At 41.5% G+C, this 23816-nt stretch overlaps 2 protein-coding genes across 6 annotated transcripts in view; one reads left to right on the top strand and one right to left on the bottom strand.

The window, feature by feature from the left end:
• The first annotated feature begins 539 nt into the window (after positions 1-539).
• On the top strand, positions 540-3859 carry cd8a (CD8a molecule). Of its 2 annotated transcripts, none has more exons than XM_084347939.1 (6): positions 540-631; positions 744-1073; positions 1165-1260; positions 1371-1475; positions 1682-1721; positions 2315-3859. In XM_084347939.1, the coding sequence occupies exons 1-6, from the start codon at positions 583-585 to the stop codon at positions 2361-2363; spliced, it is 669 nt and encodes a 222-aa protein (XP_084204065.1). In that variant the 5' UTR covers positions 540-582; the 3' UTR covers positions 2364-3859. The 2 variants fall into 2 exon arrangements, with proteins under 2 accessions (XP_084204065.1, XP_084204064.1); XM_084347938.1 differs by having other exon boundaries at positions 1159-1260.
• Positions 3560-23816, bottom strand: part of cast (calpastatin) — a 38546-nt gene continuing 18289 nt past the window's right edge. Inside the window, exons 3-35 of one of the 4 annotated variants that reach the window (XM_084347935.1) lie at positions 19572-19640; positions 17437-17559; positions 15939-16058; positions 15248-15331; positions 14406-14450; positions 14225-14323; positions 14021-14101; positions 12974-13012; positions 12085-12171; positions 11578-11649; positions 11389-11481; positions 11028-11129; positions 10800-10916; positions 10609-10683; positions 10407-10517; positions 10112-10237; positions 9855-9956; positions 9627-9743; positions 9404-9517; positions 8552-8668; positions 8322-8384; positions 8091-8195; positions 7696-7812; positions 7468-7581; positions 7264-7368; positions 7068-7172; positions 6874-6966; positions 6573-6617; positions 6342-6476; positions 6127-6207; positions 5153-5182; positions 4772-4878; positions 3560-4666 (exon numbers count right to left, since the gene is read on the bottom strand). In XM_084347935.1, coding sequence (XP_084204061.1) covers positions 4780-4878; positions 5153-5182; positions 6127-6207; positions 6342-6476; positions 6573-6617; positions 6874-6966; positions 7068-7172; positions 7264-7368; positions 7468-7581; positions 7696-7812; positions 8091-8195; positions 8322-8384; positions 8552-8668; positions 9404-9517; positions 9627-9743; positions 9855-9956; positions 10112-10237; positions 10407-10517; positions 10609-10683; positions 10800-10916; positions 11028-11129; positions 11389-11481; positions 11578-11649; positions 12085-12171; positions 12974-13012; positions 14021-14101; positions 14225-14323; positions 14406-14450; positions 15248-15331; positions 15939-16058; positions 17437-17559; positions 19572-19640 — 2985 coding nt within the window. In that variant the 3' untranslated portion in view covers positions 3560-4666; positions 4772-4779. Of the gene's footprint in view, positions 4667-4771; positions 4879-5152; positions 5183-6126; positions 6208-6341; positions 6480-6572; positions 6618-6873; positions 6967-7067; positions 7173-7263; positions 7369-7467; positions 7582-7695; positions 7813-8090; positions 8196-8321; positions 8385-8551; positions 8669-9403; positions 9518-9626; positions 9744-9854; positions 9957-10111; positions 10238-10406; positions 10518-10608; positions 10684-10799; positions 10917-11027; positions 11130-11388; positions 11482-11577; positions 11650-12084; positions 12172-12973; positions 13013-14020; positions 14102-14224; positions 14324-14405; positions 14451-15247; positions 15332-15938; positions 16059-17436; positions 17560-19571; positions 19641-23816 lie in introns of all 4 variants that reach the window. The other 3 variants (XM_084347934.1, XM_084347936.1, XM_084347937.1) reach the window with 3 other exon arrangements.

The raw sequence follows: 23816 nt of genomic DNA, 5'->3' as shown, positions 1-23816 counted from the left end.
GTGATTTCATCAGAAGGATTAACAAAAGTCAGTTCTTTGGAATTTATAACGATATTATCAATTTATTCAAAGCTGATCTGTCACATCACACACAGGAGGGAGGTGGAGGCAGGGATTCTGGCTCCAGGGCACTTCAGCAGGGCAGATTTTGCCGACATAAGGACAGGGTTTCTCGAAATTTGTTCTTGAAATTCACCGTTTGATTTGTGAAACAGTGCAGAGTTGTATCTGTGTAAAGTGAGCTGCTCAGCTTGCAGTTTTTATACTTCTCCTCTGCCCTTGTCATCTCACATACCGTGCACTGCTGCGTTTGTGTGTCAGTACCTGGTGCGTGAATTGCAGTTCGATGCTTCAAACCAGAGGCAGAGGTGTGAAGTGCACATCAGTGGGCTCAACTTCAAAGAACAGCAGACCACGACCATGCTGCAGGAGGTCTCTGCAACACTGCGCTGCAATGATCCCATTTGACACAGCCGAGAAGAAGGTTACAGGTGGGGCGTGGTTTGATATCTCACTAAATTATCTCCTAGCAGTCTTAAGCAAAGTCGTGTTTAGGAGCTTCTGTCACCCACAAGATTAAAAATGGAACAAAAGTGGATTCATATTCTGGTGATTCTGGCTTTTTATCAAAGTAAGTCTAACTTAAATTTTACTGTTTTCTCTAATTGCTACCATGAGGGTGAAATGCTGTTCATGTGTAAATGCTGATGATGTGTTAAGGCGTTATTTATTTAATCTTTCAGAGATTACTTCAGGAGCTGGCGAGGACATGGCCGTAAAGGAGGGGCAGCCGGTTGATATCAGGTGTCGTCCTCCTCCTGATTCTGTCTCTATGATCATTTGGTTTCGAGTGCTGGACAAATCTGGCATGGAATTCATTGGGTCTTACAGCAATGCTGGCGTGAAAAAAACAAATACAAAGCCTCCAACTTCCATCTTCATTGACTCAAAGATTGCACAAGGCGTCCTAACACTGAAGTCATTCAAAGAAGCTGACAGCGGCGTTTACACCTGTGCGTCACTCCACAAAGGCACTGAACTGAGATTCGGCACAGTAACTCGACTGGTCGTAGGTGAGTTTTGTTTCATAAATTTGGTCTCATTGTGATATGATGGATGCTTTTCAGTCACACTCTCATCACATATTCTTCTCTCAAGTTAAAGAAAAAGCAGCCCCACCGACCTCGACCCCAAGTGACAATGAACGGAGTCGATGCACAGATGCCCCGCCATGCAATTGCGGCAACAGTAACGTGAAAGGTAAATGTTACAAATCAAAAAATGTGTGTAGTGAATCCTTATCATCTTCATGTTTACGATGCTGTGAAGAGAGAACAGCAGGTGGTAAATGAGCACATGCTTTACTGCAGAAACCGACCCCTCCATGTTTTGTACTCCGATCATACTGGGCCCACTAGTCGGCGGCTGCGGTCTTCTTCTTCTACTCCTTATCATCACCACCGTGTACTGCAACAGTAAGTCCACCCGAGAGCTTAAAGCTACAAAAACAGCCATTTTGTTTTATGATTTTTGTATGCAGACGATAAATTCTTACGCTGTTGTTTAAAATTCACCAAATTTTCTGGTTTTTTTCCTGCGTCCTGTGATAAATACTTGCATGATTTTGCTATAATGTCACATTTTATCACATTTTTAACAACCCTTTTTGCATTTCCTGTAGAAATAAGGACAAAGAGATGCCCACACCATTACAAAAGAAAGTAAGTTATTTATATTTTATTTTACTCTGATAGTAGGATTTTTTTAAATAAAGCTCAGTGTATTTTTTAATTAAATAAGCAGCTGTTTCAAGGAAATTACTATTATCAACTAATGCTAATAAACATGCATGTTGTTATTCATCATTGCTTTTATACTATTTTTATACGATGCTTTTATACTACCTTTATTTTTTTCACCTACTTGTATGTAGAGTTTGTCGTCCTCATTTGTAGCTGTGTATTTATTTCCATCTTCTTTAAATTGTTCTGACTGTTAGTACATCCGGCTAACGACAGAACCAGAGTCAAGTTTGTTGAATGCGCACTCATACTTGGCCAATAAATGTGATTCTGATTCTTCACTAATTAAACTCAAATTACTTAATATTTTGTCTCTATTTCCCTGCAATTACTAACAAATTACATAATTCTTTACAGTACTCTTCCTAGTGATCATTAGCAAATTAATGTGTTAAAGTTTATTTATAATGCTGTTTTATTATTATTATTATTATAATTATTATTATTATTAATCAAAAATATTATTATTATCATCATCATTAAATACCTTGTTTACTTCTTCATCTCTGTAGACCACGGGCAGCGGCTGATGGAAAACAAATGCCAAACAGACAATATTAATCCACGCAGTGCCATTTCACCGACATTTCTTTAAACTGCAGTTCTTTTACAGTGTTGTGTTCTTGTTGCAGAAGCTATTTTAATCTGATTTACAGTTTAGTGGCAATCATGGTGAATATTTTGCTGCTGACACATTTTTTTATAAAATACTATTTGTAATGAAAAATATAAAAAGATGATCAAGGATTCAACACATCAAACACATTCTAATCCTTGGTTTGATGGCCGATAACGCTGCACAATCACACCCAGACTGAACTCTTTTAATGAAATAACTTGAAATGAAATGTCTGTTCATCCATATCAAATAATTTTGATATTAATAACAATCTAAATCCTGAGAATATCAGAATTCATCACTCTGATTCATGTTTTTTTTCCCTATTGAAATGTGTGCAAAGATTGTATATAATTTTAATTTTTGTTTCTTTTTATTTTACATTTACAATCTGTACTTTTGACTATGTTTTGACTTTGGTTTTACTGTACTCTCCTTTAGGTTTGTGATTTAAATGAGAACTTAACTTGCCTTAATCTTGAGTAGATTGAATAGACAAACTTGAGAAAATGATCTCTGATAATTTAATCCTTTGCAGGGGGATAAGCTTTCAATTAGTTTGTTTCATTTCTTCAAAGTAGCGCTTCCCTTTATTCAGATTTCTATGGTTTCAAAGTAATGAGGAACAAATATGTAACTTTGTTTTGTTATGTATAATTGTATGTACAGTACTGATATTTTAGAGTTTTCCCGATGTCAGAATTGTATAACAAAATAAAATTGAATACCACTCAGAAAAGCATGCTTTCTCATTTGCAACGATTCGATTTGTCTTTAATTGTGTTGCTTCTTTTCCTTTTCTTTTTTCACACATCAAACCTACTCATTTGCATCCCGATCAGTCATTCAGGCTTTTGGCACAGGGATATAAAAGTTTAACACGAAATTGGAGCAAAGTTGTTTTGTTGTAAGTCCCCCGCGTAAAAAGGAAGTGGGCTGCTACGACTGTATGCAGGGCAAAAAACCACGAAGTCAGAATATAGAGATGTGTATAATTCAGAATTCCCCTCACACCTTTGAGAAAACAGTGTTTATTGATTTTCTGCAGGATTCAGCATTTTTCCACATATTAAAGCAGTTCATGTTGGGTTGTTTTTCTCCTTTTAACATCTTAAAAACCAGACTCTGCGTACAGAAACACTGTTGTTTTTAGTTTATTTTATTTAATTAGTATTCCCACATCTAAAATATCTCTCATATCTGTTGACTCACACCCACACAAAACCTTTGACATGAAAAAAAATAAAAAACTTGGGGGAAGTATATTGATTTTTGATCTTACAGGTGAAAGCCCTTTCTAAATTACACAGTGTTGTCTTATAGAGCAAAAAACAGTTACAGTTTTTTACAGTATACAAAGGAGGGCAGTTTACAAAGCTTGTAACCACCTCAGCTCACTAAGTGCACTTTTGGACACCAGCATTTTTTTTTTTTTTTTCTCTACACGGCCAAATACATACAGACCCTCCTCATGGCAGACAGATCTCTCCAGAAAGTAAAAGGCATTTGCAAGAAGCTCTCGAATACAGATTTAAGCAGAACACCTCCTGGAAATCCTCCAGATATCATGTAAACTATGTGTTGTCCAAAATATAAGCAAACTAAGCTGTACACTAGTGTCCTTAAGGCATCTGACCACATCATGATAAAAAAAACTTGGCTTTTCTGTGTACATCAAGATTGCACAAACATCCCGATACTATACACCCACTCCTCACTGCTCCCAGGCAAGCCGACAATCACCGCTGCACGAACCAGTGTCACAACTCACTTCGGCAGTGAGTTGTGACATTAGCGGCGTTGGAGCGATGGAAACTGTCAGCTGAGATGTGCATGCAGGACTCTGACGAGCAGCGCCTTCCTTCCTTCAGCACGCTCAACACACCAACCAGCAAAACAAAATATTGTCACTTGTCCTCAATTCCTCTATTCCCCCACGCTTCCCCTTCTCATCTGGTTTTAAAAACTCTTTGACACCAAAAGCCTCTCATCCTTAAATACATGTGAAACCGAGCAAGAAAGGCGCCGCACGCAGAGCTCTGTGTGTGTGTGTGTGTGTGTGTGTGTGTGTGTGTGTGTGTGTGTGTGTGTGTGTGTTGAGCAAGTGTCATCGGTGTGTCTAAGTTCATCTCTCATCCAGTAAACTGTACATTCTTGACAATTTAGAAAAATAGAATCGCCATCCAGAGAGCTGCTCCCTCACTGATGCGTCCCTGTGGCCGGGAGGACGAATTGCACCGTCAACCTGCAACACATTCAGCGACACATTCAAACGTCAGTGGGGAAATGTGGACGTTTATCCTCATCATTTATCTGGTAAAAATGTCCAAAAGACGAGAGCAAACCCTACCAAGTGGTCTAGCTCTTGCCTCCCTTCTTTGTAGATGTTGGCACAACGTCTGAGCTTAGCTGACCTGCTAGCAGGTCGGTGGCAGATGGCTCCTCTGCATGGTGTTTCTGAAATACAAGATTACATTTAAGAAATATATACATCGAGGGAAGGAAGAGCAGCACCTTTGCATGCGATGATTTGAAAGATCGATGATAATTATTTGTGGGAATTAACAAAGCAGAGACAGGAGTGCATCACATGCAGCTTGGTGCAGGCTCCATCGATGGAGACATTTGTTTTTTACTCTGATTTAATCATAAGCACACAGATTCATTTATGGTCGATTATAGTGCATATCCAATTTAATGTAGGACTTCATGCAGCAGGCAGGTGTCTTACTTTAGACCTGGACTTTGACTTGCTCTTGCCCTGTAACAAAGTTGACACCTTGGTTAGGCTCAACAAGTCCTCGTTGCTCCATGAGGTGGTGACCACTGGAACTGTAGGTGCTAATAATGGCCTCTAGAGGGCGCCATGTAGCAATGATAACTAAAACATCAGTCACCACACACATGAAGTGCTGTAAGTCAGATGCAGGTTTTTATCATTGGATGTCAGGCCTTACAAAGATTTAGATCTGGGCATGTATTTATCAGACTTGACATTTGACATTTTAGACTTAAAGATGCACTATGTAGTTTTGGGGGAAAACATTTTAATTAGTTTTTTACGCCAAAATAAACTCCCTTCATTTTCGTAACTGAATGAACTTAATACAAATAAACAAACTGACCTTAAAGGAGAACATAGTTTCATACTATTTATTTGGACCCTGCCACCTCTCTAGCTTCAAACAGGGTTCTGGGACCTTATTTTCCTCTGAGAACAGCTTGTTTATTAGTATAATACTAGTTTGTATTATTTCTTATATGCAAGTTTGAATTTCTTCTCCAAAACTACATAGTGGCCCTTTAAGCGAAAGATCAAACACTTCACTCGTACTCATTCTAACAAACTGAACAAATACAGTTACCTGTCAAACTGCTTTTGACTTAAATGTGCAATATGTAAGAATTTAAGTTAAAGAAAATTTAAAATCCAATAAAATCATCAACAGAATGTGAAGACAGAGCAGTTTTGACATTACGGTGTCTGTGGTAGGTAGGTTGGATCAGAGATAAGAGACATGTTTTCTAATGATTGTACAAACTATAAATAATATTTTAGCTGAAACAATGTGTGCTATATAATTCAGAATAGGAGTAAGACATGTTTCTTCACTTTTCACAAGAACACCTGAGTTTCATGCTCTTCAGATCATTTATGAGTGAAGTTTAATACATGTGCTCTCTGCACACAGATCCGGTTTTTACCTTTGGTTTGTCCGTCTTCGATTTTAACTCATCTGGGAGCAGCGTGCCTGCCAGGTTGTCTAGGACAGGACCGGCCATTGGCTGGGAAAGAATAATTAAAAATATAAAAAAATATAAATAAAATTAGCTACACATAGCCACATTACCAACTGCAGCTCAAATCTGTTACATAAGGAGGAGATGTAAGGGCAGTTTTAGTTTATTTTCTGCGCTACCTTCAGGGGATCTGAGTCCAGCACAGGAGGTTCCAGCTTTGTTGTGGCTGCACATGATGCAGCAGCTGCAGTGGGCAGTGGAGCAGCTTCAAAATCACCAGCCAGCAGGTCCAAGGCTGTTTTATCATCCATAGTCTTCTAGAGAAAGACAAGAATTCAAACTATCTGCACACATATCATTTCACAGTGTGTGTATGTATGTGTGTTTGTTTCTGCGTGTTGCATTTTTACCTCCTTGGGCGCTGCGGCTGCCTTTTTCTTTTCTTCTTCCATTTTCTTAAAACAAAATGAATCAATAAGCAGATTCCAGTAAGTTTTCAAATCAGCACCATCACACAGTATTTTTGTTTATGATTTGTAAAAGATGGTTGTTTTGTTTTTTCCCACAAAACATGCACCAAAACTGTGAATCAAGCTCACGGCAGCTGATGATCATTAAAACTAAGAGTCTGAGTTCAGGTGAGCAGCTCCGTGATGATTCATTAGGAGCTGCATGAATGTGTGGATACAATTTCATATCAACACAGTTTACCTTACGATCCTCCTCTGTGGGTCGATACTCTGCCGGCAGCGTGTCGTCTCTCTCTCCCATCTTTATCAGCTTCTCTTCAACAATCTTTTTCTCCTGCAACAACCACACAAACCAGGACAGCTGAAGTGACTGGTGGACTGAAATTGAAAATATTCTCTCTCATCCTGGCTGTGCTCCTGAAGCATAATGGCTACCTTGACAATGTCTTTACAAGGAACCGGGGCGGGCTGAGGTGCGGGTGCGATATCCTTCAAGGTGTCTGACAGAGCGTCCAGAGCGCTGTCTGTTCCCCCTGACAGCTGAAAGTACAGACAAAAACATTCAGATTGATTGAGGGTTTTAGAGAGTCTAAGCGGTCCAAAGAGGTTTGAGATGTTCTGGCGTGGTTACCTGCCGGGCAGTTTGTGGGGGAGCAAAACCAGACTTAACTGCTGGAGCAGCAGTGGAGGAAACAAAGTCTCCTGCCAAGGCGTCCAGAGCAAAGTCAGCAGAGGACTGAGGGGGACAGAACGAAGCGTGAAAAAAAAATCTGTTCAGGAAGTCTCAAATTGTTTCATCATCACTTGTATCATTAGGGATAAATCCACAGTGTACCTGTGCAGGAGGGGCTGAGGGGGTGACAACAGGAGCGTGGACAGCAGGAGCTGCCGAGGAGGTCATCAAGTCTCCAGACAAAAAGTCCAGAGCATCGCCAGTGCCAATGGTGGGCTGCAGGAGGAGGAGAGGAGGGACAGGTTAAGCTCTGATTAGGAACACTGTTTTTTAGGATCAGATCTTTGCCTTTTTCAAAACAGCGTATGAGTGAATGTGTCCCAGTCTCACCTCAGGTTCGGGGGCAGGCAGTTTTTGGAGTTTGTCCTTATCGAACCTGTACTCTGGAGGAAGTGTGTCCTCCCTCTCTCCTACGCGAACACCCTTCTCCTCCTGGTGTTTGTCCTCCTATGAAAAGGGAACAAAGCATGCAAGACGTTACCTGGTGGGAATTTTTTACTACAAATGCCGCTTGTAAACAAAATAATGTTAAGTTGTCTGCATGGTTCTTTACAATTATTTCATTTTTTTTTCACATCCATGCATTTCATATATAACATGTGTAATAACATATGTAACATTGATTTTCTACCGCGCGATAAAGCAGAAAAAATGTAGATGAAGCCTGTGTTTTTGTGTGTTTGGAGTGCGAGCCCTTTTTGTGTGAGTTTGTGTGTGTCCCGTACCGAGACGATGTCCTCAGGTCTGATTTTGGGGAGCTCAGGTCTTGGTGTGTCTGCTGCCAACGTGTCACCGAGAGCACTGAGAGCGTCCAAAGACATGAAGTCGTCCTGAGGAGGAAACATGAGAGGAACTATATCATCAGCTGTCTTTTAACTGGATACAGTTTAAACAAGAATTTAAAAAATATAGTGCAAATGAAGAATTTCAGAAATAATGTAATTTTGTATCCTCACAGTTACCTTCCCAGTCTTGGGTTTTGCAGGGGTGACATCAACTGAGCCTGGACAAACAGTTTTCTGCAGGAAGACAGGGACACACATGTTGACGCAAAAGAAGACGTGGGACGGTAGAGAATGCAAACACAGGCGGACACAGCTGAGAACACAATATTATGTCCAGGAGAAACACAGTATAGCAAGCCTAAATGTTTCAGAGATATGCTAACACACACCAATGGCTTTACCTCTGGTGTCTTCTTCTTGGAAGAAGGAGGGGCCGGTGCCTGAAGTCCTGAAGCTTTGGTTGGAGCCGCAAAATCGTCAGAAAGCAAATCCAGAGCTGACAAATCCTCTACTTTGGTCTGGAAAACGGAGACAAGAGCTTTTAGGGGTCACAAGGAACATTTTTAAATGAGAATTCATCTTGATTTAACACAAAATCTTGAAAGAATACTTTTTTTTACTTTTTCTCTGGATTCCACCATTCCAAGGTATGGCCAATAAGTAAGAAGGGGAAGTTAGCTTAGCTTAGCATTAAAACTAGAAACAAGAGGCGACAGCTAGCCTGGCTTTGTAAAAGCACGTTGTTTTTGCAGTTTTTTTGTTTGTTTGTTTTGTTTTTATTTGTGTGTTAATAAGTGAAATGTATTATTTATTTATTTATTTATTTATTTATTTATTTTCATTTGATTCTATTTTCAACCTTTGGACAGAGCCGGAGTAACTCTCTTCCCGGTTCTAGTTTTTTATGCTAGGCTAAGCTAACCGGCTGCAGCTTCATTTTAACATCGACTACAGACATGACAGTGCTATCGGTCTTCTTTGCTAACTCTCTGCAAGACACAGCAAAAGCATATTTCCCAAAATGTCTACTTTTTTCCCAATGATATAACATTGCGAGGGAAATGAGAATATGAAGACGTGACATGTAGACTGTGCTAATGCTAAAAATGCACACATTATTATTAAATAAAGCAGCACACAAACATGCTACCATTACTTCTGCTTCAGTATACGTATATGTTTCATCTGCTGGACTGATTCATCTGTACATCAACCTGCAGGTCTGAGCTACTGGAACCAGTGCTGGATCCTACCTGCGCAGGAGGAGCTGAGGGCGTGATGACGGGAGCGTGGACAGCAGGAGCTGCTGAGGAGGTCATCAAGTCTCCAGACAAAAAGTCCAGAGCATCACCGGTGGCCAAGGTGGGCTGCAGGAGCAGGAGAGGAGGGACATGGAGGAAAATGCTGTATATCAATATCCTGCCGTTATTATTGTGTTGACATCACAGTAAGACTTTGAATGTGTCCCAGTCTCACCTCAGGTTTGGGAGCAGGCAGTTTTTTGAGTTTCTCCTCATCAAACCTGTAGTCTGGATGAATTGAATCGTCCCTCTCTCCTACAAAAACACCCTTCTCCTTCTTGTGTTTGTCCTCCTACAAGAAACACAAAAGGTTTCTGTGAGGAGCTGAAACACAAATACTACAGATGTGCCAACAGCCGGAGGCCTTCTGCAATCGGAAGCTGTGAACTCTGTGTGCTCCTACCGAGACCATGTCCTCAGGTCTGACTTCGGGGAGTGCAGGTCTTGGGGTGTCTGCCGCCAGCGAGTCACCGAGAGCACTGAGAGCGTCCAGAGGCATGCCGCCCTGAGGAGAGAGCAGGAGATTGTGCTCAACTGATCCGTCATATATTCACAGTTTAAACATTTAAATGAAATTCCTCCCACGCGCATGAGTGACAAGGCAAACTGGTGAGGGACAGAACAGCAGGGAAACTAATCTGTACATGTCCAGTGTCTCACCAGATCAGTCTTGAGCTTGCCGTCAGTGCTGTCCTTTACAGCAGCAGTTTTCCCTCCTGTGGCTTTTTTATCAGCAGGAGCAGGAGGACACACAGCCACAGGGGGGACGGCACAGGACTCCACCTTCTACACCAGACAACAGAGACGACATTAAACTTTATATTCATGACCTATTTCAGCCGTACTCTCGAATGTGACCACGACATTTTTAAAGACATTTGTATCATATAAGTGTTGCTGGGTCAGAACCTCACAGGAGACGCTTATGGGAAGTGGAATTGTGAGCTCGCTGTACCTTGGCAGTCGAAGCGGAAAGTCCAGCCTCCAGAGAGAAATCATCAGGGACTTTCGCTGTCTTGGATTTTTTATCAGCAGGAGCAGGACACACAGCAACAGGAGGGGCTTTCTACAACAACCAACAGAGATGGCATTTAAAGAGATGATGTGTACGTTGCATTAGTTTGTCTGCTGTTACCAGTGACAGATCTACAATGTACCTGTACAGGAGCTGCTGAGGAGTCCAGGAAGCCTCCAGACAAAAAGTCCAGAGCCTCGCTAGTGGCCATTTTGGGCTGCAGGAGGAGGAGAGGAAGGGACACGGAGGGAAGAGAGTGATATAGATTGAATACCAATATCCTCATTATTGTGTTGATATCACAGTAAGACTTTGAATGTGTCCCAGTCTCACCTCAGGTTTGGGAGCAGGCAGTTTTTTGAGTTTCTCCTCATCAAACCTGTAGTCCGGATGAATTGAATCGTCCCTCTCTCCTACAAAAACACCCTTCTCCTTCTTGTGTTTGTCCTCCTACAAGAAATACAAAAGGTTTCTGTGAGGAGCTGACACACAAATACTACAGATGTGCCAACAGCCGGAGGCCTTCTGCAATCGGAAGCTGTGAACTCTGTGTGCTCCTACCGAGACCATGTCCTCAGGTCTGACTTTGGGGGGTTCAGGTTTCGGTGTGTCTGCTGGCAACGAGTCAACAAGAGCACTGAGAGCGTCCTGAGGCATGGCGCTCTGCGGAGAGAAAAGGGGATTGTCACATATTACTACTACAGAAGTAAGAAGAAGAGAGCGCCGGGCAAAGACTAGGGTACAAAGTATTTTGTCCACTCCTGTATATCTATGTCATCAGTCTTGGGCTTGGTGTCCAACAGAGACAACATTCAACTTCACACACTTCACTGAGAGGAAACTACTGAAAGCAACAGGATATCTGAGCGCCGTCAGCACCTCAAGAAGTTTTCAGGACAGTGTTCCTGTGAACCTACTGTACCTTGGAAGGAGCAGAGGGGCGTCCAGCGTCTGAAGCTTTCTCCATCCTGGCTTTTTTATCAGCAGGAGGAGCTGCTGCAGAGGTTTGAGATTTCTGCAACAGAGACACAACACTATGATTTAATTCTTAGCTCCATCAGTCAGATGCTCTCTATGATGACACTGCACAGACGTGATAGTTTTACTTTACCTGTACAGGAGGTGGTGCGAAGTTAGCAGGGCCGGCAGATGAGGCACTGACAACGTCGACATGGCCCTTTTTCTATGAATTTCATTGAGAAAAAAACAAGAAGGGAATATGTTATTGTTTTGTTTGTCTAAAAAAAAAAGATCTCCCTTTAAAAGGAGTAATATGTAAGACTCCATCGCAGTCCATAGCTCCTGTCCTAGCGGTGTACACATTTACACTCCTCAGTCAGAACCACTAGCTGCACAGCTAACTGAGCTAACTAGTTAAGGACAGCTACAGTTAGCAGCAGTTATTTGTTTTGAGTATGAATCTGACAGGTGACCAATTCCTACATACTGCACCTTTAATGTTATAGAGGAATGTAAGTGGAGAGTCAGGACTGATGCTGTCAACAACAGACATGCCAGACTGGGAATGTTAAGTATGGAGTTTTGTCAAGTGGGTACACGAGGTGTGAAGCTGGAGGAGGAACTAGCAGCCGAGTGCTATATGTTTTAAGAATCTGACCTCTGGCTGCAAGCCTGCAGCTGGAGTGGTAGAAGACATGAAACCAGCTGACAGAGAAGCCAGGGCGTCGTCAGTGCTCAGTGGTTTCTGTGTGGAAAAACATGACATGACACGAACAGACTTTTAAAAACTATTAATCTGAGGAAGTTACTACAAATTATCCATAACAGCCATATGATCCTCCACTAGATGGCATATCTGATCAAGTCAGAGGCAAACAAAAGGGCAAAATAATGCAAACCAGACTACATGTACCAACAGTGAAGGAAAAGTACAGGCACACCCTTCACATACCACGAAGACAAAACAAATCACAAATAAACTCTTTTAAAAGACACATCTGACACATAAAACTGCTTCGATTGAGCATAAATATGATAAACATCAAAAGTTAAAACACAAAACTCACACTGGAGGAGAGTATCTGGGTGGAAACAGATCGTTTGACACAGAACTAAAGAAGCCTCATGCAAGACAAAAAGACAAAGTGGGAGTCGGCTATGATGCAAATGTGGGTGTGTTGACGGTGAGTAAATAGTAACCTACATGTGGGTGGATATCTAAGTGTGTAACAGATGTATCAGTGTGTGTGTGTCTATGTGGTGGTGCACGTACTGTATATTTATATAAGTGTTTGGGCTTGGTATGCCAAGAGCCAACGAGCTAAGATGGAGAAGTCGGGTCCTGCGCTGTTTGCTGTGACAACACCCACCAGTGCAGTGCAACATTCCCAACTCTAGAGGAACCAGATCATCCAGTGGAAACAGTGCTTCCTGAATGTCTGTGTGATGTGATTTGCTTACAGATGTTGGTAAAAGTTTAGTATCTGAACCAGAAATCAGTGTTGTGCAAGAGGTTGTGACTCCATTAAAGGGGAAAGTTCACTTACAGGGACGTCCTTGGGTTTGACATCGGCAGGGACTGGAGGCTAGGGGAGAGAAAAGACCAATTTTAGAATATAAGAGGAAAAATGGTGGTACAGGTAGTTTTGGTTTCATGTGTCCAGACTGGAGCTAGCAGGTTAGCATGCTACAGTAACTGTTATACTGGTTGTTAACTGGAGATAATTCTAGTTCATTTTGGATTGTTTTTACTAAAATCTTTCATATCACACCTTTAATTTAAATCTGCGACTATCTTGTCAAAACAAATGAGCGAACTAGATTATGAATCCGACCACACTTCTGATGCCAGTTTTAGGTATCTCCGTGGCAATACAGTGGAGGTGAATGGATCTTTATTATGTGTTGAAAAATGACATTTCAGAACTTCCCTGTTAGGCTACTCTACCTCAGTGGTGCCCGAACATTTTTCCTTGGAGTGCCAAAACTTAAACTTAATGGTGGACCATGGGCCAAAAGCAAGCAACTATTGTATTGTACTGTTAAAATTCAAGAGTCCTAAAAAAAAAATTCTGGTAATTTAAGTCAATATAGTTTTCTCTCTTGTGTTTATGACCTACGGACAGGTGGACATGTTTTGCCAGGATAATCTTTCTGAGTTACTTAAAGTTTTTTTTTTTCACTTGCCTCTCAAGGCTTCCATATTGCCAGCAGAAAGTGTCACTAGTACTTTGCATGCCGTGCTCAGATTAAGAAATAATTCATAATTAGGGATACCACATATTTAAAGTGTTTAACCTCATAAAAAATCCATAACCAGTTAATGATATCATATACTTCAGCTAGAAACATGTCGGGCCAAATCAAACTTTATGGCAGAACAACTTTGGCCCATGTGCCGCACTTTGGGCCCTGCTTTAGATAATCCTCAGACCAGAACAGCTTTCATACTGTATGAACTTCTTCCTACTGAAGAAATAGCCCTTCTAACAGTGAGGTCTGTCAATGGGACAAAAAACTCTTCGCTGACAGTGTGGCAAAGTTAAGCAGTGAATCAGAAGTGATGAAGATGAGAACCACTGGGGAGAACTGACCATATCTTCAAATCTGTATCCTGGAGGCAGCGTGCTGTCTCTTTCTCCACACTTCTGACCCTTCTCAGAGATGATGTCATGCTGTGATACATGCAACACACACGGTTACTCACAACAGATCCATGCTGCAGCTCGATGCAATTAAATACCTGTTCAGTTTATATATGAGCACACACACGAGTGCACACTGCGGCTGTTCTGTACCTCTTTGACCTCTGGCCCCGTGTATACAGGCTCTGGTGCGACAGGATCAGCTGATGGCAGTATACTGGCCAGGGCGTCAAATGGATCCACTTCAGGTGCCTGAACAAACATGCAACACAACTCAGCACACTAGAGCAATGCAACATGCTTTTCAAAGCAAAGGGCTTCAGTAAGTCTTTACCTCTTTGGCTCCTTTGGCTGCTGTGGGAGGAACCTCCACCTGCACCTGCAACACAGATACAGATTGAGTTCTCCCACCTCCATCCCATTAAACATGCATGCGTCATTGTGGTAGATTTACAGTATGTGTGCTTCAACTCAAGAGACTGCACTAATTGGTTGCAAGTTGATCCATCTTCACCGAGCCAGACGTCGCTTTTCGTCATGTTAATTCCAGACAGAAAATAAAAATGGTGAGACTTAATAATATTCTTAAAGGAGACCTATTGTGCTTTTAGTTTTTTTCTTTTACTTCAGTGTTTTATATACAGTATGTTCTTGTACATGCAAAAGATCTTGACAATGAAAAAGGCCAAAGTCCGACAGAAGCTCCTCTCTCCCACAGAAAACACTGTCCCTGAAACGCCTCGTCAGTAGCCTTTAATCCCGTGACTTTGTGACATCACACTACGTCACCATGTCATACATTTGCATAATGTATGCCCAGCAGTTAATTTGGCACATGAGAATTGATTTAGCACAGCTGCTCTGTTGTTGTTAGCAGTGCTGGGTCAGGCATGTGTGAGCTGACCAATCAGAGGAGGGCGGGCCTTAAAGAGCACTGGATGAGAAAACTGATGTGTTTTTTGTGCACTAAAGCATGTAAACCTGTTCTAGGTCTTCTTTAAACCCAGAGACACACCCCCAAAGTCTGACACAAATAAAAAATCTCACCAGCCTGAATAAAGTGGTCAATTCAGACAGAACACCATGAAGACATTCAACACATCATATTCATGACCATTATACAAGCAGGAAATACACGGGACAGCCTCCACCTCTGTCAGCTTCAGGATCATCTACCTTGGCTGCTGCAGCTGACTTTGATGTTTTAACTGGATCAACTTTAGCCACATCAGCCTTCAGTGTTGTGACGGCAGCGGCACTCTAAAATACAACACATTTGAATCTTTTATAAGCCAAGTCCATATCAAGTAAAATTACAGGTCCGCTGTGCATGCACAAAGTCGGTAATATACCCAAGGAAGCAAATGAAACACAGGACAGTGAGGGGCCGACCTCTGGAGAAGAAAGCCTCCACCAACTTGATGACAGTCATGAGTGTCAGCAGGTGTTGTGCAATGAAACTAGCCCGAGAAGACAAACCAACAGACTGCACCTCTGACTGAGTCAGATTAATGATGTTTGAGTGGTGATGCAAGTGGACAGGTGTGCACTGTTTGCAGATACAATAACAAGCGCAGGCATGCTGAGCAATGTGCTGCAGAGAGGAGAACAAAAGTCCTTTATACCGCCCAACTGGTCATCGCCGAGGTAGAAGAAAGAGGGCGAAAGCAATGGAACTCCCAAAGTGAGCACTGCCCAGAGCGAGACTGTTGTCAGGTAAAGAAAGTAACGCAACCTGATGAGACTCTGCGACACAAAGAAAATGTTGCAGAAAGAAAAGAATAAAGCCAAGTAGTAGTAGTAGTAGTAGTAGAAGTACACCTCGAGGGAGTCATGGAGGCAATAAAGATGTAGCAGTCGGGTCTACCTTGGCTGTGCCTTTAGGTGACTCTTTAGGTTTGGTCGCTGCCGTGCCAGCTGCTGCAGCTGCTCCGGCAGCAGCAGAAGGAACTGTAGCTGTGGCTTTGCCTTGAGAGACAGGTGGAGTCTACAAACACGTAGCCAAATGATTAAAACACAAGAGGAAAGATTCACAGAACTTCACAGTAAAGAAAGTAAACATATTGACGAGAGACGTGGACGACATTTTAAACGGTGTTAGTGGAAACAGAGCAGAAGTAAATGTGCGATGATCACCGGTCAGATCGGCCACTGCAGTCCGACTCAAGCACAAGTACATGTTTCAAACGTGCTGAGTTGTTAATTACTCAGGACGACTGAGACGTATCTGACCATTGATCACAGAGTGTGGTTACATGCTGGTGCTTTTAGCCCATTAAAACACATTTAATACTTTACAGTACTGCTGACTTTATTCTGAACACTCAATTGATTTTCCGCCTCCTGGGTAGCTGAGCAAGATATGTGAAGGTAGTACAGTAAGCAGAAAATGTGTGGGGTATTCAGTAGAGATGTTCCAGCTCATCAGTAGGTTTGTCAGCAGGATCACACCAAAACTACAGAACAGACTTTCATGGCCCAGAATAGACCCCATTAACCTTTGATGCGGATCCAGGAATTTTTAGAGATAAGGCGTTATCTGCAATATTTAGGTGGCTGGTTGCATTCAGGTGTACAAGACACTGCTGGGAAATAGCGTGGTATCTGCTTAGAATTGTAATCGCCAGCCACGCTATTAGAAAATCAAATCTAAAAATCTACAATAAAACGAAAGACAATGACTGAAACAATAAGTTAACATGATGTTGTGGTAAACGGTCCTGTGAATTTGGTCATTTCATATGAGAGGCAGCTGACACACACATCATGTATGCAGGAGTTGCCCACAAGCACATGGCTCGACCAACAAGCATTATCACATCAGTCTCCGATCACAAGACGTTACAAACTGACAGCGAAACAACCTCAATGAAAAGTTAAGGTGATAAAATGTTCAAGTACCTGCCAGCTGCCCAGCTGGTGGAACACCAATCAAAAATGTCATTAAAATGGTCAGCAGTGATGTCATGATGTTACCTTTGACATCTCTTTAGGACCGCCTCCCGACCCCGCTGATGTCATGTCAACAATAGCAACCCCAGCGGACGACATGTCAATAACAGTAGCACCTGCCGGAGTAGTGTTAGTCTACAAACCAAGGAGCACGAGAAAGTTACTCATGAGGACAGTTTGTGGTGAACATTCATCCCAAGCGTGATGATGTGAGAGCTCACAGCAAGTGTTTGTCATTCTAATGCACATGAAAGGTCAAGAGGTTTGGATGGCTGAGCCAGAAGATGAAGGCAGTGAAGAAGAAATGTGAGCGGCCTCATGATGAGTGTAGAAGGAAGCGGAGATTCATGTTACATCACACCCAGACAGCCAGAAGCCCCCTTCCATCATTGATAGATCCAGAGTCCGTCTACCTCTGTTTTGGCTTTAGGGGACCCTTTTCCCGCGGTCCCAATTGAAGCAGTTCCTCCTGCTTTGACGCCACTTCCTGTGGCTCCACCTGGCTTTGTAGCCATGGCGGATCCTGATGAAGCCTTCTGCAACGCACCAGATGTGGAAAAGTCGATCATCTACCTTTATTACAGAGTGCCAATATACATTTGCTTGTGACAGCTGCTGATGTATTTACTGTTTCATGAGAAAATTTAATTAATTGTTAAAGGAGTAATCCATCAATTTAACACACAAAGGTCAGTTTAACTGACATTGTCCTGTGGCTCTGGACAGACCTGCCTTTGGCTTGAATGAAATGATGTGTCAGATTGTGTAGATAAGATAGACTGCTGCATGTGCTCACCATGCACCTTCATCTTAGCAAAATACCTGACCAGTTTCATGATATAATGTACAGCCTGAAGGACTGACTGTCAAATTGTGTTTCCTTTCTTCCTTAATGTTTTTAGTCTTTTCAAGGCAGCTGAAGAGCAGCAGGGGGGCACACTCTCCCAGCAGAGCTACCGGAGCACCCCATGATTCTGTAAGAGAAGCTGTCTGTAGGTGTTGTCTTGGAGCGGCCTTTAAAAATGCGTGTTAACACAATATTTCTTCAGTGGAGACTCATCTGGTTAGTCACACTGCGACACACAGTCCAGTTTCCATGACATGGGATTATTGTTATGTAACAAGCAGATCATTTAAAATTGTATGTTCATAGTTGGGTGAAAAAGTGTTTTAATTCATGTTGATGGAACAGATTCACCTACAATAAGTTTAACTCAACATCTTTCAACCAATCAGGATCATAATGTCTTACTTGTATTTACTGTAGTCAGCAACAGCAAAGTACATAAGGCCAATAGAGACTACAGAAGATATTTTCGCATTAATGCTTGAATTTAAAGTTTTATGGAAGTGCAACATCAAATCACTGAACTGCCCCTTTAAGTTGAAAAAAGCCCTGCTCATGTACACTGCCACTGAAACATGAAGAGCTGAACCCCACTAAGTCAACCAAGAGGTATGAAAAGGGGCAGCAAGGTCAACTGCCAACAAGAGTCACTTTTAGCCGAAGGTTAATGCCCGAGTAACACAAGCTTAGTCTGTAAATAACTGTGTGTTATTCTCTCACATTATAATTCATTACTATTTTAAACGTCGGTGCACCTATTTCCCGCACAAAGCCACTGTCACAGTTCAGATATCCCACTGAAGCCTTTCTCAACAGGCCAGACACCAAAATAGACAATGTTCAACCCCCGTTGTTGAAGGCCGAGTGAAAACACTTCAGGCTGGGCTTGTTGATTTGTTCTGTCACAACACTGTCTGGCTTTAAAGGAGAAAAACACTGCAAGACAGTTAGACTACGGTTTCATTGAAAGCCTTGTTTTGGAGCCAAAATCGGCTTAAAGCAGGACAAAGACGAGTCATTACTTTCACTGTAGAGAAACGGACTTTCCCTTTTGGTCAAGAGAACCAGTTTGTCCTGTAGTTGTCCCCTATACAGACTTTTAATTAAGTAGAGCTACCTAATAAGTCTTTGTTCATGTCTGCCAACTGTTTTCTCACAACATACATCATGCTGGTTTTTGTTAACATCCTAAAACAAAACTGACATGAAGTCACGAACAGCACAATTGTTTTTTTTTATCATAATACGTGAACTCTTACTACTACTACTACTGGTGTATTATCTTAGCATGTCCGCTCCCTTAAGCTGTAAAAAACATTTAGAAACAACTCCAATCAGCAACAAATCTCACAGAACAAGCTGGAACGATCCATTGTTTGAGAGCTGCATTAATGGGGTAAACTTCTTCCCCCTGACTGAGAAACTGGGTGTTACCTCGCTTGTGCTTGAATGGAAGGAAAAGGAAAGTTTTCTTTTCTGCATGCTACTGCTCACAGGACACAGCTAACGCTACTCCCTTCACTTTATTTGAAAATATTATTAGCCTGAAGCTGCACAGTGAAAGGAAATACTACACATAGTCCAGATAATGAGCAGGCCAGAGGTCAGGCGCACAACAATCAACCCACTGAATGTGGGAAGTTTTCAGAGAGAGCTGCAGGGAGAGGAGGTTAAAGGGTAATGAAGAGGAATGTTTGATACCTCGTACTGGGCAGGCTTCACGGTGGAGACCTGAGCTGCAGGTTTGGGTGTGGCCTGGCTAGGCTGCGACTAGAGAGAGACAGAGAAAGAGACAAGAGAGAAAAGTTATGCATGTGCGGTGAGAAATCTCACAAAAACATCATAATTATTTCAAGATTCACTCGGAGCAGCATCTCTGTTTCACAAGAGCTGACATATGTGGAAAGATTTCACATAGCTCATCTATGAATGGGGAGGAAACACGTGTCATCACAGCTTCGAACTGCACTTTTTAGGACAAATATAGAGAGACGTACAGACAGGAAACATTTACAACAGAGCAGTGACGTCCTGCTGCAGAAGGCTCACAAACACATCCATCATACTGCAGTCAGAGGTGGCTGATTCAGCCGCTACATTCCAGTCAGAAGGGTGCGACCTGCTCGACAGCAGAGGCTGAGTATTATTGTTTTCTTGGGTCGCCTCGGCAACTCTCAGCGGCGACTATAGGATTCACAAGTTGCTGTTCAGCTGACGTCACACAGAGAAAAATTAAACCCGAGCTCATTCTCATCAAAGAGGTCGACCTATGACTACTTGAGACACACCCACAACCACACACACACACACACACACACACCAAGTGCAGTGATATCTGCGCTGCACTGCACTTCCTCACACAGTGTCAAGAGTGCCACTGTGATTTTGTCTACGTTTTTTGAGATCTGAGTTAACGTAGCCACAAAAGTTATCCAGGTGAAGATCCAGTTCATCTTCTGGTAATTTGTCACATCACTACACAAAGGAAATACCTAACCAGAGAAGAAATTAAACATGTAGGACACTGTCACTGTGCCCATTTGTGTCCATGTTATTCCTTAAAAAAGGTATAGTTAAGTCTGTTTGCCAATGCTGTAACAAAAGTAGCATACAAGCTAGGGTACTTTTTCTGTGAGTGTCCTTTTTTTGTCTATCTTTAGTTTAAAGAGCCATTCAAACTATTATATTGTTAAAATGTATCATGCAGTTTAAAATTAAAGCTTGTGTCCATAATTTTTGTGGGGAGTTGTTCTACACACTCTACTATTAACACATATTTATTTATTTATTTATAACTAGACAACCCTAGTAAGGTTTGTTTAAAGTGTGTTTAAAATGTCGCTTATGTGTTTCAAAATAGCATTTGTTTGAGATAACAAATCTTGTTTATTCGCGTTAAAGGGTTCATTTCATTAGTTATCTCAAGAAAAAAAAAAAAAAAAAAAATTCCCCAAAGCATCAGTTTTATGTATTTTAATCACATTTAATTTCCAGTTTTGTTTTACTCGAGATAACTCATGCTAATGTTATAATTAACTTGATACACACACTGGTCTGCGGTGTTGGTTCAGCTTTTTATAGGAACAGTTCCCTATAACCTAACATGTATTTACATTATGGTTAATTATTAAGGATAGACTTACATACAGTGGTCAACTTACAGCAGGTGTTTTACTGTCCAGTAAACTTTAACCAACTGAATTCTTGTTTAGACATCTTGAAAATAAATGACCCTCATTGGTGGTGTTTGCATTTCCAGCTTGAATCAGTTGCTACAGTCTTCAATACGCCATCGATTCATGCTGGCAGCACGGTCCTGATCTCTGATAACATTATATGTAATGAGAGGAAACAATCTTTTGTTTCATTGTGATAGCGGGTTGATTATCTCCCTCTCTCCAGATAACAATGCTTGTTTCCTCATCTCAAGATAATGAATTAAAAAAATTATTGCAAGCACAGCAGTTCTTGCCTTGCGTACATAATCGCAGTAGTATGACACAACGCTAAAGGCTCAATGACTGATAATCAGCTGGGTTTCCAAAACGGCTCTGACGTCTTTCCTGTGTTTCAAACATCATCTCAATGACAACAGCATACACAGACTTCAGTCACAGCAAATGAGGTCTTAATGTTCCTTTCAGAGATCAATAGATTATGTTTTGGGGTTATTTCTTCAGTTACAGTTTGGTCTAACTGGCATTTTGTCTGTCCCCAAATTTGATTAGAGTCAACCGGGAACATTCAGCGTCATTATCCTTCTGGTCATGTTCCCTCAGTTAGCATAGAAGCATTAAACAAGCTAACAGACAATGGTCTATTTGTCCATGTGTAAAACTTTATAAGGTGCATTTGGCTTCTTGAGGGACCAGGGTCTATAAACCTTTCTTTTCTGGCTTCACTCACTTGGAACAATTACAGAAGGAGTTCATTTCATTTGGAAAACTCTAAAGTGATTTGTTCATTTCTTTACAGTCTAAAGGACACAAGCTGTATCACTCAGCACTGTTAGTTTACTTCTGCGAAAACAACATTTCATTTTACATTTAACTGTATTCATCCTTGCATTTACACTATAGCCCAACTGAAGCAGAGGTATTAATGCCCAATCCATAAAACTAATAACAATATATCAATATTGAATATAAACAGTTACAGTACAGGCATTAAAAAAAAACCACATACATTAAAATAAACTAATTATTACTATGAGTATTGTGACCAAGATTTGTACTGAGCAGGGCAGAATTGAAAAGTAAGCTTGTGAGGGCACAAAAACCATGTTTACTATGCAAAAATATATGTTTGGCATGTCTTGAATGAAATTTCTTGTTACTAGGCAGCTCACATTTACATATGCCTGAAATAAGCTAATATTAATATTAAGCCAATAAATTTCTTCTTCAGACTGGAAGTCATGAAGGAAACAACCTGGACTGCTCATCACAGGCTGAGAATTCAACCCTGGACCCACATATTGTGAGACAACAGTTCTAATTTCCAATAAAACACAGAAGACTAGAAGTCAAACTTGCAATCTTATACAGCTTCATCACTGGAACAAGGATATTGCCACCTGTTCTAACTGTAACTGTAACGACATACTATTAAAATGTATCTCTGCAAAATGAATCGAATTAAATTCAGTTATACAGCAAGTCTCAGCAGCAGCAATAAATGAGAAGTACAATACTGAATATACCGCTCTCAGGTGCACTCTCTGCTCCACTTGTTCTGAAGAATAACTGCTTTTTCACTTTTACAGAAGTACATACACAAACTATGTAATGAATACACTCCTTTTTAAGTGTGGTGTATGGTATTTTGAAGCACTCTGCTGTATCCAGGTGGAGCTCAGTATGCCACAGAGCCCAGCCCTGTCCTTTGAGGTGGTGTGAATAAAGAGTGTTAAAAGGCCTCCACCCCGCTGACACCAGGTCAGAATTACTGCCGAGTTATTTTCACATCCAACTCAAAGCATTGTGTGGCTGTGTATCATTGTACAGTCAGATCTAACCGAGCCAGTTAGTGAACATTTCTGTTTCTATGCTTTTCAAACTAATCACGCAAAGGCTGTGAGATCATTGGGATGTCAACACACAGGCTGTCCATCAGTGCCCCCTCAGACATACTGTACGTGCTGATGTAAGTTCACAGACGACAGTTTGAACACCGGTCTGTTTGTTTATGATGAATTTCAAAGTATCCTTTGACAGATGCCGTTGAGTCTCGTGGCAATTAGGCCCAACAGTTATCATTATTCCACGTCTGAGTGTCTAAGTGTGTCTAAGTGATTTAACCTGTTAAGCCAGCCGTTCATCACGTCTTACAGTTACCCTGAACCAGCAGGATGGAGGCAGGTTGTGTGTCTGTGAATGACTACAGTGAGAGAAGGGAAACAGATTAACGGGAGGAGGAAATAGCACAGAGATACAGGGACACAGTGTGAATTGCACCATTCTCAATCATCTGTAATCTGTCACCTCTGATTTAGAAATGATTGCAGCTCAGCACTGTCGGTGACTACCTCACACACTGCTGTTACATTTAACACAAATAAGGTCACTAATTGAGGCTCTATTTAGTTTATTAAAGCTCCGAGGTTCATTTTTTTCTCAAACGCTCCGTCTTTCTCTGGACAATCACACTTTAAAATAACAACATATGGTTCTTCACATTGATAAAACAGATTCAAAGTCAAGTAAATGGAAATACAGCTAAGAGCATGCCCCCTATTACTGTCTTTTCTCTTCTTCTACTATAATTAAATGAACATAATGCTGCTTGAGAGGGAGAATGAGGAGGAAATGGCACAAGCGAGGAAGTGAGGTCACAAGCAGCTGGGGGATCCCCCGCCACAGGGGAAGTCACATTACTCCTGTTACCACATAAATATTGAATGCTCCCAAGTTACCACGGACAAAACTGTATTAGGTTTTAAGAAGG

This window comes from Pagrus pagrus, assembly GCF_965226575.1.
Source record: "Pagrus pagrus genome assembly, chromosome: 3".
Taxonomy (NCBI): domain Eukaryota; kingdom Metazoa; phylum Chordata; class Actinopteri; order Spariformes; family Sparidae; genus Pagrus; species Pagrus pagrus.
This window is presented reverse-complemented; position numbering and strand designations above follow the sequence as displayed.

Bases quoted from the DNA above. Each gene is read 5' to 3' on its own strand.
- cd8a (XM_084347938.1), top strand. From the start codon at position 583: ATGGAACAAAAGTGGATTCATATTCTGGTGATTCTGGCTTTTTATCAA. The intron at 1,476-1,681 runs GTAAGTCCACCC...CATTTCCTGTAG, and splicing joins CACCACCGTGTACTGCAACA to AAATAAGGACAAAGAGATGC. The intron at 1,722-2,314 runs GTAAGTTATTTA...TCATCTCTGTAG, and splicing joins CCACACCATTACAAAAGAAA to ACCACGGGCAGCGGCTGATG.